The sequence below is a fragment of the Saimiri boliviensis genome, chromosome 5, assembly GCF_048565385.1.
Source record: "Saimiri boliviensis isolate mSaiBol1 chromosome 5, mSaiBol1.pri, whole genome shotgun sequence".
Taxonomy (NCBI): Eukaryota; Metazoa; Chordata; class Mammalia; order Primates; family Cebidae; genus Saimiri; species Saimiri boliviensis.
The window spans coordinates 34,349,822-34,365,360 of NC_133453.1; the positions used below are offsets into that span (position 1 = coordinate 34,349,822).

General features: G+C 36.9%; 1 protein-coding gene across 16 annotated transcripts in view; it reads right to left on the reverse strand.

Moving 5' to 3' along the window:
• Positions 1-238: 238 nt before the first annotated feature.
• ZDBF2 (zinc finger DBF-type containing 2) overlaps positions 239-15,539 on the reverse strand; it is a 45,995-nt gene continuing 30,694 nt past the window's right edge. For 12 of the 16 annotated variants that reach the window (XM_039470211.2, XM_074399176.1, XM_074399172.1 and 9 more), the window contains one exon: positions 239-10,688. In XM_039470211.2, the coding sequence (XP_039326145.1) occupies positions 3,692-10,688 (6,997 nt within the window). In that variant the 3' untranslated portion in view covers positions 239-3,691. The remainder of the gene's footprint in view (positions 10,689-15,539) is intronic. The other 4 variants (XM_074399181.1, XM_074399182.1, XM_074399183.1 and 1 more) reach the window with 4 other exon arrangements.

Here is a 15,539-nt window from a genome sequence, read left to right on the forward strand (position 1 = left end):
ACTTTTTCTCAAGAAAAAAAAAAAATTAGGATGCTGTTCATCCTGACAATAACATCTAGGCCAACAAACTCTGGAAGTCACTACTACTGGGGCCAAAGGCACCTACCTCACTGACACATGTGCACTTTCCCATGTTTTCTTGTCTTTTATAACACATGCTGTGGTAGTGGAGGCTCCCAAGTTCTACCTTCCCAGCAGGTGTCAAACATGAACTCAATCTTGTTCTTGTTCATGGTGCTTTTTCTTTTCTTTTCTCTTTTTTTTTTTTTTTTTTTTGAGACGAAGTCTCGCTCTGTCTCTCAGGGTGGAACACAGTGGCATGATCTCAGCTCCAGAGTAGCTGGGACTACACATGCGTGCCACCACACCAGGCTAATTTTTTGTATTTGTAGTACAGATGGAGTTTCGCCACGTTAGCCAGGATGGTCTGGATCTCCTGACCTCGTGATCCACCTACCTCAGACTTGCAAAGTGCTGGGATTACATGCATGAGCCACTGAGCCCCACCACGAGGCCTTTCAATACAGGTACACAAAGTGAAAAGCTGCTAATTCACCACTCCACCAGAAAAATATTTTAATTTTGATCCTTTGAAATAACTACTGCATGGAATATAATCTGTATATCTTTGGTTAAACTATTTTCTCACTGACATCAATATTTACATTCTCTCATTTATTATCACTCAGGCCATTATTCTCTTATTCTTCAAGTATTCCCAGAAAAAGTTTCTAATATGAAAAGAGAACAGAGACAAATTTCAAGGTTTAATAAATTTTATCTTGATAACATCAAAAACAAGTTTAGCTTTTACATTGCAATATAAAAAATACATTAGTCTTCACATTAGTTTTACATGGAAATATATAATTATTTGAATATTTAAATATAGCTTTTCTTTAACCAAAAAAAAAAGTGTTACTCAGAGCCCTAGTTACAGAAATAATTTAAATGCACAAATGCAAAAACACACTTCACACGATATTGTCCACATACTGTAGAACTCAGGACAATTACAACAAAAATCTATGCAAGATACTGAACAAGAACAAGATTAATAAAATACTCACTATGGTTGTAATTTGACTTTTTACTATTAAAAGAATTTAATGCATTCTTGAATACACAAAAACATCAATTGTTTTATCTAATCTGCAAATAAGCCAACATTTATTTAGACAAAGGGGCACATCTTGTATCCTACCAAATTCTGAAAGTAATTTGTTTGCAATTTAACTTAAATTATAAGTTTTACAATTTCAAGCTTGTCTAAAATAATCATGATTACAAGAACTTAGTAAGCATTTCAAAAAATTTAAACAAAATAATCAGTACTGCACTGTACTTTTATATTTGGTAATACAAAATTTAAATATAAGCCTTCTCCCTGCCCCCACTGAAAAATGGTACTTAGAAGGGCTTCCAATGTGAAAATGGTAAAATTTTTATAACTTGAAATTTTGATTACTTGAATTATAAGAGCTGCTCTCTCTGCATGATGTAATTACAACAGCTATGACACATCATATGTACTATTTCCATTTGAGCTCTTGCTTTTAAACTTACACTAAAAGAATGCCGAATGTCTATTAATAATATTTAAGGGAACTATGTGTCTATTCCATAGGGGAAAAAGACACCAATACCCACAAGTAGAATATTTTATGTATCAGCTGTTTATTTATTTCCTAGTCAGTAGGACAAAGCTCTGTTCCTAAATTAAAATTGGAGGATTATTTTGAAATAGTGGCTCACAGTGATCTTTTTAAGAAGAGAAGTGAAAATATATTTGTATATGAAGAGGCAAGGTTGAAGGAAATGTGATATATGCTGCTTTGCAACTAAAAACACAAACATTTGTCTTTTCTTAAAACATAATTACTATTTCAATTTAGAAGTACAGAAATCACAAGAGAACTCCATCATAGCATACACACAGGTTAAATAATGGCCCCTGAAATAAAACCACATTTAGAAACCAACTGTTATACTACATTTCATTATTTCTAAGGTAACACATTTTAAAGTCTGAAATCAAGATAATGGTTTAACATTTACCTTAGTTTCAATAAAGTATGGCAGTCATACAATATAGTTGGAATTCATGTTTCCCCTTAACATTAACAATAGAAGATCCAGGATCTTGGCTCAACATGAAAGAATGACAACTCAATGCATCTGTACCAACTCAACCAGTCCACCTGACTAAAGATTCTGGATGCATTCTGACTATCCCAGACTCAAACTGCATCTCATTAACATCTTTTATTTGAACTGTTAAAATCTGTTAACAAGTTTACGACAAACTAATGTATAAATACAGGTTTCCACTTGGAAAATGGGCCTCCACAGAGGTTACCAGTTTTATTCAATTTTTTGAAATATTAAGTAATTTTTTAATGAGAATTAATGGCCTGCCCAAATACTACCAAGCCAATAATTTCAGTTCAAGCTATTAAAAAATAATATGGTAATGTCTAAACCACTTTTAAGAGATAAGGCCACAAAGTAACCTGAATTTTCATATTAAACCACCAACTCTTCATGTTGAGGGGGGAGTAAAGGTGGTTAAACAAAGAACAGGGGGAATGCCTAAACACACGAGCCCAATTATTTTCCCCATTAAGATCTAAAAGGCTAACCCAAAAAACCTACAGAGACTGTATGTGTGCACATGTCCAAATGATAAAGTAGAGACTTGCAGATCCAATTTTTTTAATTTGTTTTTACTGTTTTGAGATGAAGTTTCACTCTTGTTGCCCAGGCTGGAGTGCAACGGAGCCATCTCGGCTCACCGTAACCTCCACCTCCCAGGTTCAAGCGATTCTCCTGCCTCAGCCTTCCAAGTAGCTGGGATTACAGGCATGCCCTACCACATTTTGATAGTTTTTTGTATTTTTAGTAGAGACAGGGTTTCTCCATATCAGTCAGGCTGATCTTGAACTCCTGACCTCAGGTGATCCGCCCACCTTGGCCTCCCAAAGTGCTGGGATTACAGGCATGAGCCACTGTGCCTGGCCTTGCAGATCCAATTTAAATGAAGTAAGAGTTCGTGTTACACGTAAAAAAATCACCAGGCCATTTTTTAAAACTGTATTAAAGATTATGGAATCTCATTTTCTGGAATGCTTCAAAAAGATAAATTATATTTCGTTTGTGTTCATTTAAGTCAACCCCACTCAAAAGTTGACATAATTTATTATAGTTCCTTCCTTATAATTGTCCAATTAGAATACTATATTGACAATGCCACTCTGAAACACAATATAGGCACGTATGCGTTTGTTCCAATTTTTAAAAAGTAATAATATAGCATTAATAAGTTCGCTATATTCATTCTTACAACATTAACTTTGCTGGCATGAGAGAGATAATCATAAAAAAATAAGTGGGAGATGATTTGAGGGACAAAATTCTATATACTCTGCTAAATTATTTTGTGACATAAATTAAGATGAAGGTCTTCTACAGAAAATGTTGGACAAAATTTAAGGTTCATGTTGAATCTTAAAATGAAAGGACTCTAAACACTAATTTTAAATGAATATAAAAATTCTGAAAATAATATTTATAGCAAAATAGTTCAAGTTTAGTTTTCTCACCAAAGTTGGGAAAGCTGTGTGCACAAAGTACCAAATATATTTCAATTGAAGTACTGAACCCTCAACTGGCCTGAATACAAAAACAACTTCTATTTTACCTCATTACCTCTCAATTTGTTTGCTAGCCGAGTCATCATTCTTTCACAAGGTTGTGAACAAGATGAACTTCTCAGATTATATGCTCTCACAGGTCCAGAAGAAATTTTCTTTTGGCTCTGGCAATCTTCATTCCTCTTCTTCTCCTCCTCCCTTTCTGCGATGCGGCTAGAAAAACGCACAGGTTGAGAAGAACGCGCAGGTCTAGAAGAACGCGCAGGTCTAGAAGGCGGCGCAGGTACAGCAGAAGCCGCAGGCATAGAAGGCAGCGCAGGTCTAGAAGAACATGCACGTCTAGAAGAATGCACAGCTAGCTTCGGAGGAGGATTTGCGATAGCGCTTGACAGCTCTTCAGCACCAGCTGGTGAAACTGAGGAGTTTGAAAGCACGTTAGCTGTTCTCTTTGCCTTCTTTAGCCTACCGACAACAGTTTTCTTCTTCTTCGGATACATTCCAAAACAAGCATACCTAGACTGACATCTATGATATAGAAAAGCAGAGTATTTTGACATATACTTTCTAATTACCTCACTTGGTTTGGTCCAAATTGAAGCTGATTGTTTTCCTGAAGCTTTTCTGGCTTTTTTCCGAGGAATAATTGGTTTACAAACCTTTTTGGGAAAACCTAGCTTACTACCACTAGCTGTCACCTTCTTCCCATGAATTTTCTTTTTACTTTTATTTTTAAAAAACTTATTTCTAACTGATTCAGGATTATTTAAATGATTTTTGACAACACCATGATTTAAAAAAGTTAGCTGGAAATTACTTTTCTTTGGAACCTCATGAACCTGCAGAACCTTTGATTCTTCCAGAAACAGAGAAGACTCACTGGTTCTCTGATGTGAATTAAATCCATATCTTGCTGGCGCTGCCAATAAAGGCACTGAAGCAGAGCTTTGTCCATCAGCATCATTATCTCCTGCGCTGGAGTTTAGGTTGCTCCTATTAAAATGAATTTTAACCCAGTTATGCCTCTCAAACTCTGGTACTATTAAATTCAGGGGAGAATTACCTACAATTTGCCTAATCAAGGACTCAAAATAATCAAAGATATTCCATTTATATTTGCATATAAACCGAATATCATTATCCCAACTATGGTGCCTCATTTTAGGGAATTGGGGGCCTTCACCCTCCTTCAGTTTAATATTTAAAGAAGAAAGAACACAGACTAAGGCTTTGGGTTGCATAGGCTTCAAAACTTTAGTACACGATGCAGGAAATTCAACTTTTGTCCCAATTTTGACATTCTTTTTGGTTTTTCTGTCATCCTGTAAACGTGAACACTTACTTTTTGGTGGGTCTTCCTCTTGTCTAATTATTTTTCTTTTCAACACTGGGTAATTCTTACAACTGGTTTGAGTACTATGGCTGATGTTCGCTGTCCGGCATTCCGAAGCCACAGGCCACTTTTGTGTAGAAGGATTCTCTGCTGGAGGATGACGATGGCATGGTTGATCTAAGGCCACTGACAAGTCATCAATATCTGAACTACCACGTACAGTATCATCACTCTCGGACAGAGCTTGAATTGGTGCAGTGTCCTCCTTACCTTGCAAGTCAGCCCAGGTAACCCTTTTCTTCTTTGGAAAAACTTTTGTGGTCTCACAGTCATCATCAAAGTAACAGTGGAAACGACCCTCCCTAAACTCCTTCACAAGAGCATTAATTTTCATGTCATCTTCTCTCATTATCTGAGACCATGTTTTCCCCACAAATGAAGGAGGTACATGAGGTAAGGCTTCAAGAACTGGTTCATCAGGATTATCTTCTATGATGTCCTTTGCTTTTTTCAGGTTCCTTACAGAATCAACCTTGGGAACAGAGCTTGGCTGGGAATCACAGTTCTTTTGTTTCAGGTCAAAAGATACCTTCTTGCAAGGATGCCTTCTCTTAACAGTTTCTTGAGGCTGATGAGTATCAGACCGAAGAGGGGGAGCACACTGAAAATTCATCTCAAAATCAGCTGGTTCCTGGCTCACACTCTCTAGATCTCCATGTTTTAACTTCAGTTTTTTTCTATCAGCCCTTCGATGAAGCGCTGACTTAGAAGAGACACCAAAATCCACTGCAGAAGCACTAGATTGACAGCTCTTACCCTTTAGGCTAGCATTTCTTGGATCTTTCCGAAGGTTGGCTTCTTTGTGAGCTTTCTGCATTCGGTGAGTCTTTCGATGAGAAGTACCTTCCAAATTAAATTTTCCTTTAGAACCATTATATCCACAGCTATTATCTTCTGAGTCAATATATTTCACCATTTTCTTATCAGGTTCTTGTGACTCGTAAGTCATGGACTGATTAGAGGCATCAACATTAAAATTCATTTCAGAACCACAAGACTGACAACTTGGCTCTCCCAGAATGATATAGTCTTTCTTCCGGTTTATTATTTTGAAAGTCTCTTTGCATTGGCTTGTCATTGAGGGAGAAGAGGCTTTACAACTACATCTGACTTCAGAGCCAAAAGAGTCACAGCTCTTATCTTCTATATCCATACATTCTGTATTTATACAGTTGATATCTTTGACAGTCAACTGAGGTGGGTCAGTCACTAACTGAAGGGGAGTATCATCTGAAATTACTTCATAATCACCATCACTGGGTATCACATTCACAAGTACCACCTTTGGAAGATGTGTTTCTTTGTCTGACCCTTGAAATTGGTTAACTACTATTTGAAAAGGAATATCAGAATCATACATCATTTCTGAATCAATAGGTTCATCAGTCTTTTCCATGACATGGTCTTCCTTCTGAAGGTCTGCCTCTTTGTAAGTCACTTGAGGTTGGTCAACTTCTGACTGAAGATTAACACAAGAACCACATTTTATTTCAGAACCACAGGTTTTACAGTTCTTCTTTTCTAGATCATTACGATCCTTCTTTTGTAAGTTTATGTCTTCAACAGACACAGAAGATTGATCAGTCACAAACTGAACAGGAATATGAGAAGTACAACTTACATCAAAATCACCTAGTTTATAGCTCTTATCTTCCAGGTAAATATGGTCTTCCTTCCAAAGATTTACTTCTTTGACAGATTTTTGAAGCCCATCAGCTGCTGCCTGAAAAGAGTCACTGAAATCAGAACTTTCTTCAGGACTACAAGAATCACTGCTCTTATCTTCCAGATTGGCATGCTCCCCTTCTAAAATGTGTGGCTGTTTAATCACTGACTGAAGAGGGATATTTGAAACATAAATTATTTCAGAATTACTGGGTGCATAGCTCTTCTCATTCAGACAAACATGTTCCTCCACCAAAAGATTTAATTCTTGATTGACTCCTTGAATGTTACTAGTCATGGACTGAAGGGGTTCATGAGAATCAAAATTTATTTTGGAATCAGTAGGTTTGACAATCTTATTTTCCAAGTCAGCATGCTCTTTCCAAAGACCAACCTCTTTAACTACTTCTTCAGGTTGGCCAGCCACTGACTGAAGAACATCAGAATCATACATAATTTCAAAACTCTTAGCTTCATCTCTCCTATCTTCCATGTCAACATCTTCATCCTTCCAAAGGCTTATTTCTTTAACAGTTTCTCTCAGCCGGTCAGCTACTGACTGAAGAGGGTCATCAGAATCAAAACTTACTTCAGAACCACAACGTTGATTGGGCTTATCTTCTAGTTCAACCTGCTCCTGCTCTAAAACAGTCATTTGAGGTCGACTGACTATTGACTGAACCAAGAAACCAGAATCCACATTCATTTCAGAACAACTATATTGGCTGTTCTTAACTCCCAAGTACATATGGTTTTCATTCCCAAGGTTTACATGTTTAATAGCTACTTGGGGTTGGTCAGCAACAGACTGGACAGAAACATTAGAATCATGTATTAATTTAGAAGTATTAGGTTCATTAATCTTATTTTTCAGGCCAATAACCTCTTCCTTCCATTGGTCTATTTTTTTAACTGCTTCCTGAAGTTGTTCAGAATTCAAAGTTATTTTAGAATCACTTGATTTGCTGTTTCTGTCCTTCAGATTAACATATTTTTCCCTCAAAAAAGCTAGTTGAGGTTGGTCAGTCATTGACTGAGGTGGAATATTAGAATCCAGAATTATTTCAGAACCACTACATTTATCACTCTTGTTTTCTAGAACACATTGCTTCTTTCTGTTTGTTTTGTTAACAGCTGCTTGAGGTTCAATTACTGAATACTGAGAGACACCAGAATCTAAACTTGTTCTCAAACCACTGAATTCAACACTTCCATCTTGGAATTCAGTATACTTTTCTCTTTGAAGCCATGTTTCTTTGACAATTACTTCAGGTTTGTACATCGCTGACTGAAGAGAGATATGAGAATCCAAACCTGTTTCAAAAACACTCTTATTTTCTAAGTACATGTGCTCTTTTTTGTGAAGGTTTATTTCTTTAATGGAATCTTCAGAATGTCCAGTCACTGAATGAAACATGGTATTATAATCCAAACTTACTTCAGAATTGGTAGGTTCATTTTCCTTATTTTCTAAGTGTCTCTGCTCTTCTTTTTGAGGATATAGCTTTTTAACAGCTACTTCAGGAGAATTAGTCACTGAATGAAGAGGGGCATAGGAGTCCGAATTTATTTCAGAACCACTGGGTTCATCATTCTTCCTTTCTAAGTGAATGTACTCTTCTTTCTGAATTACTTCTTTAACAGCTACTTCAGGGTGATCATTTCCTGAATGAAGAGGAATATCAGAATCAAAAGTTATTTCAGAAACACAAGATTCATTACTTTTACTTTCCAGATCAACAGTTTCTTCCTCATAAACAGCTACTTCAGGTTGGTCAACTACTGAATAAAGAGGAATATCAGAATCAAATGTTATTTCAGAACTATCTGACTCACAGCTCTCATCTTCCAGGTCAAGGTGCCGTTCTTTTCCTTCGGCATCCAGCTGAGACTGCTCAGTAACTGACAGAAGAGGTGGGTCAGAATCAAAAGTCAATTCAGAGCTGGAGCAATCGTAGCTCTTAACTTCCATGTCAATATTTAACTCTTTAAGATTTACTTCATCCAAAGCTTCTTGAGGCTCATCATGGGCTGAATGATAAAGAGAAGCCGGAGAATCAGAACTTAGAGAAGTACTGCTAGACTGAACACTCTTATTCTCAAGGTCAACATCCACTTTCTGAAGGTCTATTTCTTTAATTGCTACTTGAGATTGGTCAGCCACTAACTGAGCATCAGTGTGAAAACCCATTTCAGGATCCTGGGATTCACAGTTCATATCCATAAGGTCAGCATTCTTCTCCTTCAGAAGATCCATCTTCGCAACAGCCCTCTGGGATTCATCTGCAACTGTCCCAAGTGAGACATCACAATCAAGATGTGCTTTAGCACTACTGGGTTTACGCTTCTTATGTTTTAGGTGAACTTGTCTACCTTTCAGGTTTCTTCCTTTGACAGTCAGTTGCATATGATCAAGAGAAACATCACAATCAAAACTTGTTTCAGAACAGCTCGATCCATAGTTATCAACCAAGCCAGTATGAGCCTTCTTCCGAAGTTTTGTTTCTGTGACAGCCACTGAGGGTCGGTCAACCGCTGACTGAAGTGGGAAAACAGAATCAGCACTTAATTCAGAGCTACTAGAACCATAGTTCTTATCAACCAAGCCAATGTGTGCTTCCTTAGGAAGGTTTACTTCTTTTACAGATTGTTGAGGGTAATCATCACTAGTGGACTGAGGTGAAGCATCACAATCAAAATTCGTTTCAGAACTACTAGATTCATAGCTTTGGTCAACCAGGCTAACACGCATTGTATTCTGAAGACTTATTTGGGATTGGTTGGTAACCAACTGAAGAACATCGTCACAATCAGAACTTACTTCAGAAATACAAGATTTGTTACTCTTATATGGTACAGCAGCACGTACTTTCTTGGAATGGTTTACTTCTTTGGCACTCCCTTTAGATTGGTCAGTCAGTGAATAAAAAGAGGAACTGCAATCAAAACTCATTTCTGATTCTCTAGATTCATAATTATCTTCTTGGTCAATTCGCTCCTCTTTCCAAAGATTTAAGTCTTGTGCAGCCTCTTGGGGCTGATCAGATGCTGACTGAAGAGAGCTACAAGCAAATTTCATTGCAGAACTCACTGAGCACTTCTGATCCAAAAAGGCTTTCTTGTTAAAAACCAAATGCTTTTCTTCTTGGGTACAATCCATATTAGAAAAGAATTTCTCACGATGCTTTGGAATAGTATCTTCAAAGATTCCTTTATTAGAAGGCATGTCAGTTTTACTCGGGTTTGCTGCTAATTTGGAAGGAGATTTAACTTTTAATGAGCCTTTAGTACCCACACGTTCATGGAATTTCAAGCCAGCTGACACAGTTTTACCCTGAGATTTTACATCTTTCCGCAAAACCAACTTATCTGAATTTATACGTAAAGATTTCCTACTTGATTCTTTCTGTTTCTGACGTGAAGCTGAAGAAGTTTCCAGATGAGATGATGGCACAGGATTTCTAGAGGCCCTGTCTGGCTGTTCAAGATAGTTGTCCACTTTGTTTGGGCCACATTTGCTAGCTGAATCCAAATGAACTGCTGGTGGTAAACCAGTTGAATTAGTTGTAACTGGTCTACCATTAGAGCTTTCAGGTAAACAACTAGCAGGAGCATTATAAATCACTGGGGGGCGTACCAAGTTGCTTCCATTATTTGTAGCCTGAGCAGTATCTTCTGGATTACATTTTTTCATACTGGCCCCAATTTTATGACCAAACTCCAAAGGCTGCTGCTGTCCCTTCTCCAGTTTTTGAATAACTGATGGTCGAACTGAAACCTCCTTTGTGCCTTCCTGAGATTCATGGGGTCTGGAATGCAACTCTTCAATACGCTCAGAAGCCTCAGAGGGTCTCTCTTCAGTAGCATCCTCATCCTCAACCTCATTCTCATCCTCTTCCTCTTCTTCAGAAAAATCATCATCCGAATGCACCACTTCAGACGATGACCCAGTATTCACATATGTCTCATTTTGTGTTGAACTAAAAAGAAAAGGGGGAAACTCATAAACACATTCTAGCATCTGTTTAAAATATTAAAATAAAGGCATAATAAATGTTATTTTCTATTCTGGACTATCCTTAAAGGACAAGGAATCCAGGCTGTCACCACAGGCTGAACACTGCACGGACTACAGGGAGGGAATTACTGCAGAAGGTGGAGGTGGCTCCACCAATTGCTCCTTAAATACAAATGGCTTCTAAACTTGAAAAAATAAACAAATAAATAAATAAATAAAACCATATATTATTTTTCAGTTATCAGATTACCAAAGTATTAAATAGCAAAAAGTTTGACATATGTTACTTAACTTTGTATGCTTCAGTTTCTGCCTCCAAAAAAAGGGAATCTCATTCTATTTTCCCTCATGAGATTGTTTTGTTGAGTAAATTAATTGTTACATGTAAAGAGCATTAAAATGAAAAAACAGGTTGGCACCTAGTAAGCATTCACAAATGTTAGCTATTATTATTCTAAACACATTGTTTTGGTGAGAGTGTAAAGACACAGGCACTTTAATACATTGTTCATAGGAGTATAGATCAGTTAACCTCTGTGAAGGTTAGTGGTTAACCTCTATGTAGATTTGAAACCTCTACAAAGAGCAATTTGGCAATGTGTATTAAAATAAGTATGTATATATGCTCTGACCTAGTAATTTCACTTTTGGTTTTCTCATGTGTTTAATGAAAGATGTACAAGAGTATTTACTGCTACTTTTGGTGGGACAGAGGGGTTACAGCAAATGACTAGAATCAATCTGAATACTCAGCAAGTGGGTACTGGTTCATAATTAATGGTACTTAATGGAATACAATATGGTTTTTAAAAATAATAAAGCAGCTCTATCCATACAAATAACTATAAACATTTTTAGTGAAAAGCAAGAATACACAGAATGCTACCACTGATGTGAAAACAGAAGGGAAGAAAAACAATGTATTTAGAGTATCTGGAGAAGGGCACATACAACTGTAGAAGTGTAGAGGGAACACCACTTGTTACCTCTAGGGAAGTGATTACAGGATGGGAGCAATTTAAGACTTACTTTTGAATGTGCCCTATGAATGATGTCTATGTCTAGATATTTCCCATTCAAAAATTTAAATTCCATTATTTTTAAAAAGACTCAAATGTTTCATTACAAAATCAGTCTTTGAATCTCTTCCACCGGTATGAAGACAACATGCTTGATCAAAGCATTTTAGAGACTGCTCTTTCACACATGATATTGCCATAGCCTTAATCCTTAAAGTCAGGCAAACATTCATTCACATAACAACCTGCTAAGGCCTAAGGACTTGCTACTACATTACAGGCACTATGCTAGGTACTAAGGCCAATTCAAAAAAAGATAAGCTGCCTCTTAAGACCACTAAGTAGCTGCAGAAGGCAGACACATAAAAAATAATAAAAATTCAAAGTGATCAGTATCATCACATCTAGATTTGCTGAAGGAAAAAAAAAAAAAAAAGAAGATTCAAACGTCACGGCAAAGAGGAGCCTAAGAGATATTACAGGTTAATGTAATGTGGTATCCCGGATGGGATTCTGAAACAGAAAAAGAAGTACAACTAAGAAAATCTTAGTTTAAGAAAACTAAGTTTAAGTAGAAACCAAGAAGTCTAAATAAATCATGGGCTTAACTAATAGAAGTTCATTACTTATAACAAATATACCATGTTAACGTTAATAATAAAAAAACTAGGTGAGAGGGTATTACAGGTGCACTCTGCACTATTTCCTCAATGTTTCCATTAATCTAAAACTGTTTGTTTATAAAATAGCCTATAAAAATTAAAAATAGAATACCTAAAAATGTATTGAATTTTTCCAATTTGAGATGTCATTTGTCTAGGAGAACGTGCATACATGTGTCAGCCATTTGCAATTTCCTTTTAGCATAAGTATTACTGTTACTATCTTTCCCATATAAATTTATTACCTGAAGATTAATTTTAAACTTTGAAAATAAAAAAGTTACCCTACAGGCTGGGCATGGTGGCTCACGCCTGTAATCCCAGCACTTTGGGAAGCCAAGGCAGGTGGATCACGAGGTCAAGAGATCGAGACCATCCTGGTCAACATGGTGAAACCCTGTCTCTACTAAAAATACAAAAAAAAAAAAAATTAGCTGGGCATGGTGGCACGTGCCTGTAATCCCAGCTACTCAGAAGGCTGAGGCAGGAGAATTGCCTGAACCCAGGAGGCGGAGGTTGCGGTGAGCTGAGACGGCACCTCTGTCTCAAAAAAAAAAAGTTACCCTGCATCCAAAGCATTGTGATATAGCAAAAAAAAAAAAAAAAAAAAAAAAAAAAAAAAATCCAAATTTTTCATACTTCTGAACAATGACATTGCAGGCAACCTAACTTTACTCTAGTTTTCCAGAACCCTAGATGATCTTCATTCATCTTAAGGACTATCACAACATTCTCAAAATAAAACTGATTTTACAACATTAAGAAAAGAAAGAAAAGAGAGGAAAAGAAGGTAGAATCATAAAATCATACAGTTGGTAAAATCCCAAGAAAATCATGAACTGCCATCTGGATGCTTTGATCTGCATCTATATCTCTGTGTGTACATGTTTAACAATTAAATCATAATCCACATGTAACTCATCATTTGTAACTATACAACAACAAAAAGGCTCTCTAAAAATCTAACCATTAAGGATTAAAAACCACTCTTTTGGCCAGGTGTGGTGGTTCATGCCTGTAATCCCACCACTTTGGAAGACTCAATTGGGAGCATCACTTGAAGCCTGGAGTTTGAGGCCAGCCTGGGCAACATAATGAGATCCTGTTTCTACAAAAAATTTTAAAAATAAGTCAGGTGGCCAGGCGTAGTGGTTCACGCCTGCAATCCCAGCACTTTGGGAGGCTGAGACAGGCAGATCACAAGGTCAAGAGTTCGAGACCAACATGGCTAACACGGTGAAACCCCACCTCTACTAAAAAATTAGCCAGGAAAGGTGGCACATGCCTGTAGACCCAGCTACTCGGGAGGTTGAGGCAGGAGGATCTCTTCAACCTGGGAAGTGGAGGTAGTAGTGAGCCGAGATCACGTCACTGCACTCCAGCCTGGATGACAGAGCAAGACTCTGTCTCAAACAAATAAAATAAAATAAAATAAGCCAGGCATGGTGGTACATACTCATAGTCCCAGATATTTGAGAGACTGAACCAAGAGGGTCACTTGAGGAGTTTGAGACTACAGTGAGCTATAATCATATCACTGCACTCCAGCCTGGGCAACAGAGTGAGACCCACAAACGAACAAAAGACAGCTAAACTCTTGACCTAAAACGAAAAACTCCCGAGATAAAAAGAAAAAAAATTTTAATCTAAAAGAAGTAAAATCTATGAGATATGCCCAAAATAAAAATGTTGTACTTTTAAATACCTCCATTAAGAAAAGAATTCATAAATACAACTGGGCACACAATTTAAGATGAAAAAATAACAACAAATTGCTCGCATAAGCAAGTAGACAAAATATATCAAGAAAAGGAAAAAAATTACGATGAAACAAAAATAGAGCAAGAGCTGATTTTCAGGAAAGCTAAAACAATAGAAAAACAATGTCAGACAAGGGGGAAGAGAAATAATTTTTTTTTAAATCATAAATCCTATAATTGAGAAAGCTTATACGTATACAATAAAATACTCCTGGCATGGGATTTTTAAAAGAGGAACCCAAGTGGTATTCAAAATGAGATACATGTCCACATATATACACAAATACGAGAACTTCAGTTATGACACAGGTGGGGACATTTTATATCAGCAGGGATAATTAGAGATACAAGAAGTACTTGTCAGGCACAGTGGCTCACACCTGTAATCCCAGCAACCTTGGGAGGCCAAGGTGGGTGGATCACCTGAGGTCAGGGGTTCAAAACCAGCCTTACTAGCATGGTGAAACCCCACCTCTACTGAAAATACAAAATTAGCTGGGTGTGGTGGCGCATGCCTGTAATCCCAGCTACTTGGGAGGCTGAGGCAGGAGAATCGCTTGAACCTGGGAGACGGAAGTTACAGTGAGCCTAGATCTTGCCATTACACTCCAGCCTGGGCAACAAGAGTGAAACTCCGTGTCAAAAAAAAAAAAAAAAAAAGAAGTCCTGCCTCATACCACATATTAAAACAAACTCCAAGATGATTACAGATAAAGACAAAACAAAGGCATGAAGGTATAAAAGCAGCCATAAACAGAAATTCTCCTTACATCTGATTAAATAAAAATTTTTAATTTCTGTATGATAAAGAATAACATAAACAGTTAAAAGACAAACAACATAGTTTCTGGAAGAAAAAAAAACCTCTAACACATTTAAAATGCAAAGGACTATTAGTGGTACTCAAATATTGCTAACAAATCCAAAATATACAAATAACAATAGAAAAATGGGCAAAGTATATTAACAAATATATCATAGAATAAAATACGGCCAATGAATATACAAAAAAGTTCTACCTGAAAATAGATTATATGGGATTATCAGCATGTATATCTACACGTTTTTGGCCCATTATGTTTGGAGGGAAAAAGAAGCTGATAATCCCAGTGTTAGTAAAAACTCCCTGAATCCTGCTCAGAGGGAGCCCATTTTAAAAATACAAAAACCGAAAAACTAAGAAATTACATTGATATCATACTAACAGCTAATCTATAGACCTTGTATAAATTTTGCTGGTTAACTCATGTTCTTTTCTTGGACCAGGAGCCAATCCAGAATCACACGTTGCATTTCGTCATCAATATCTCCTTAGTTTTCCTTCACCTTAAATAGTTCCTCGGTTTTTCTTTGTTTTTAAGCCTTGATGCTC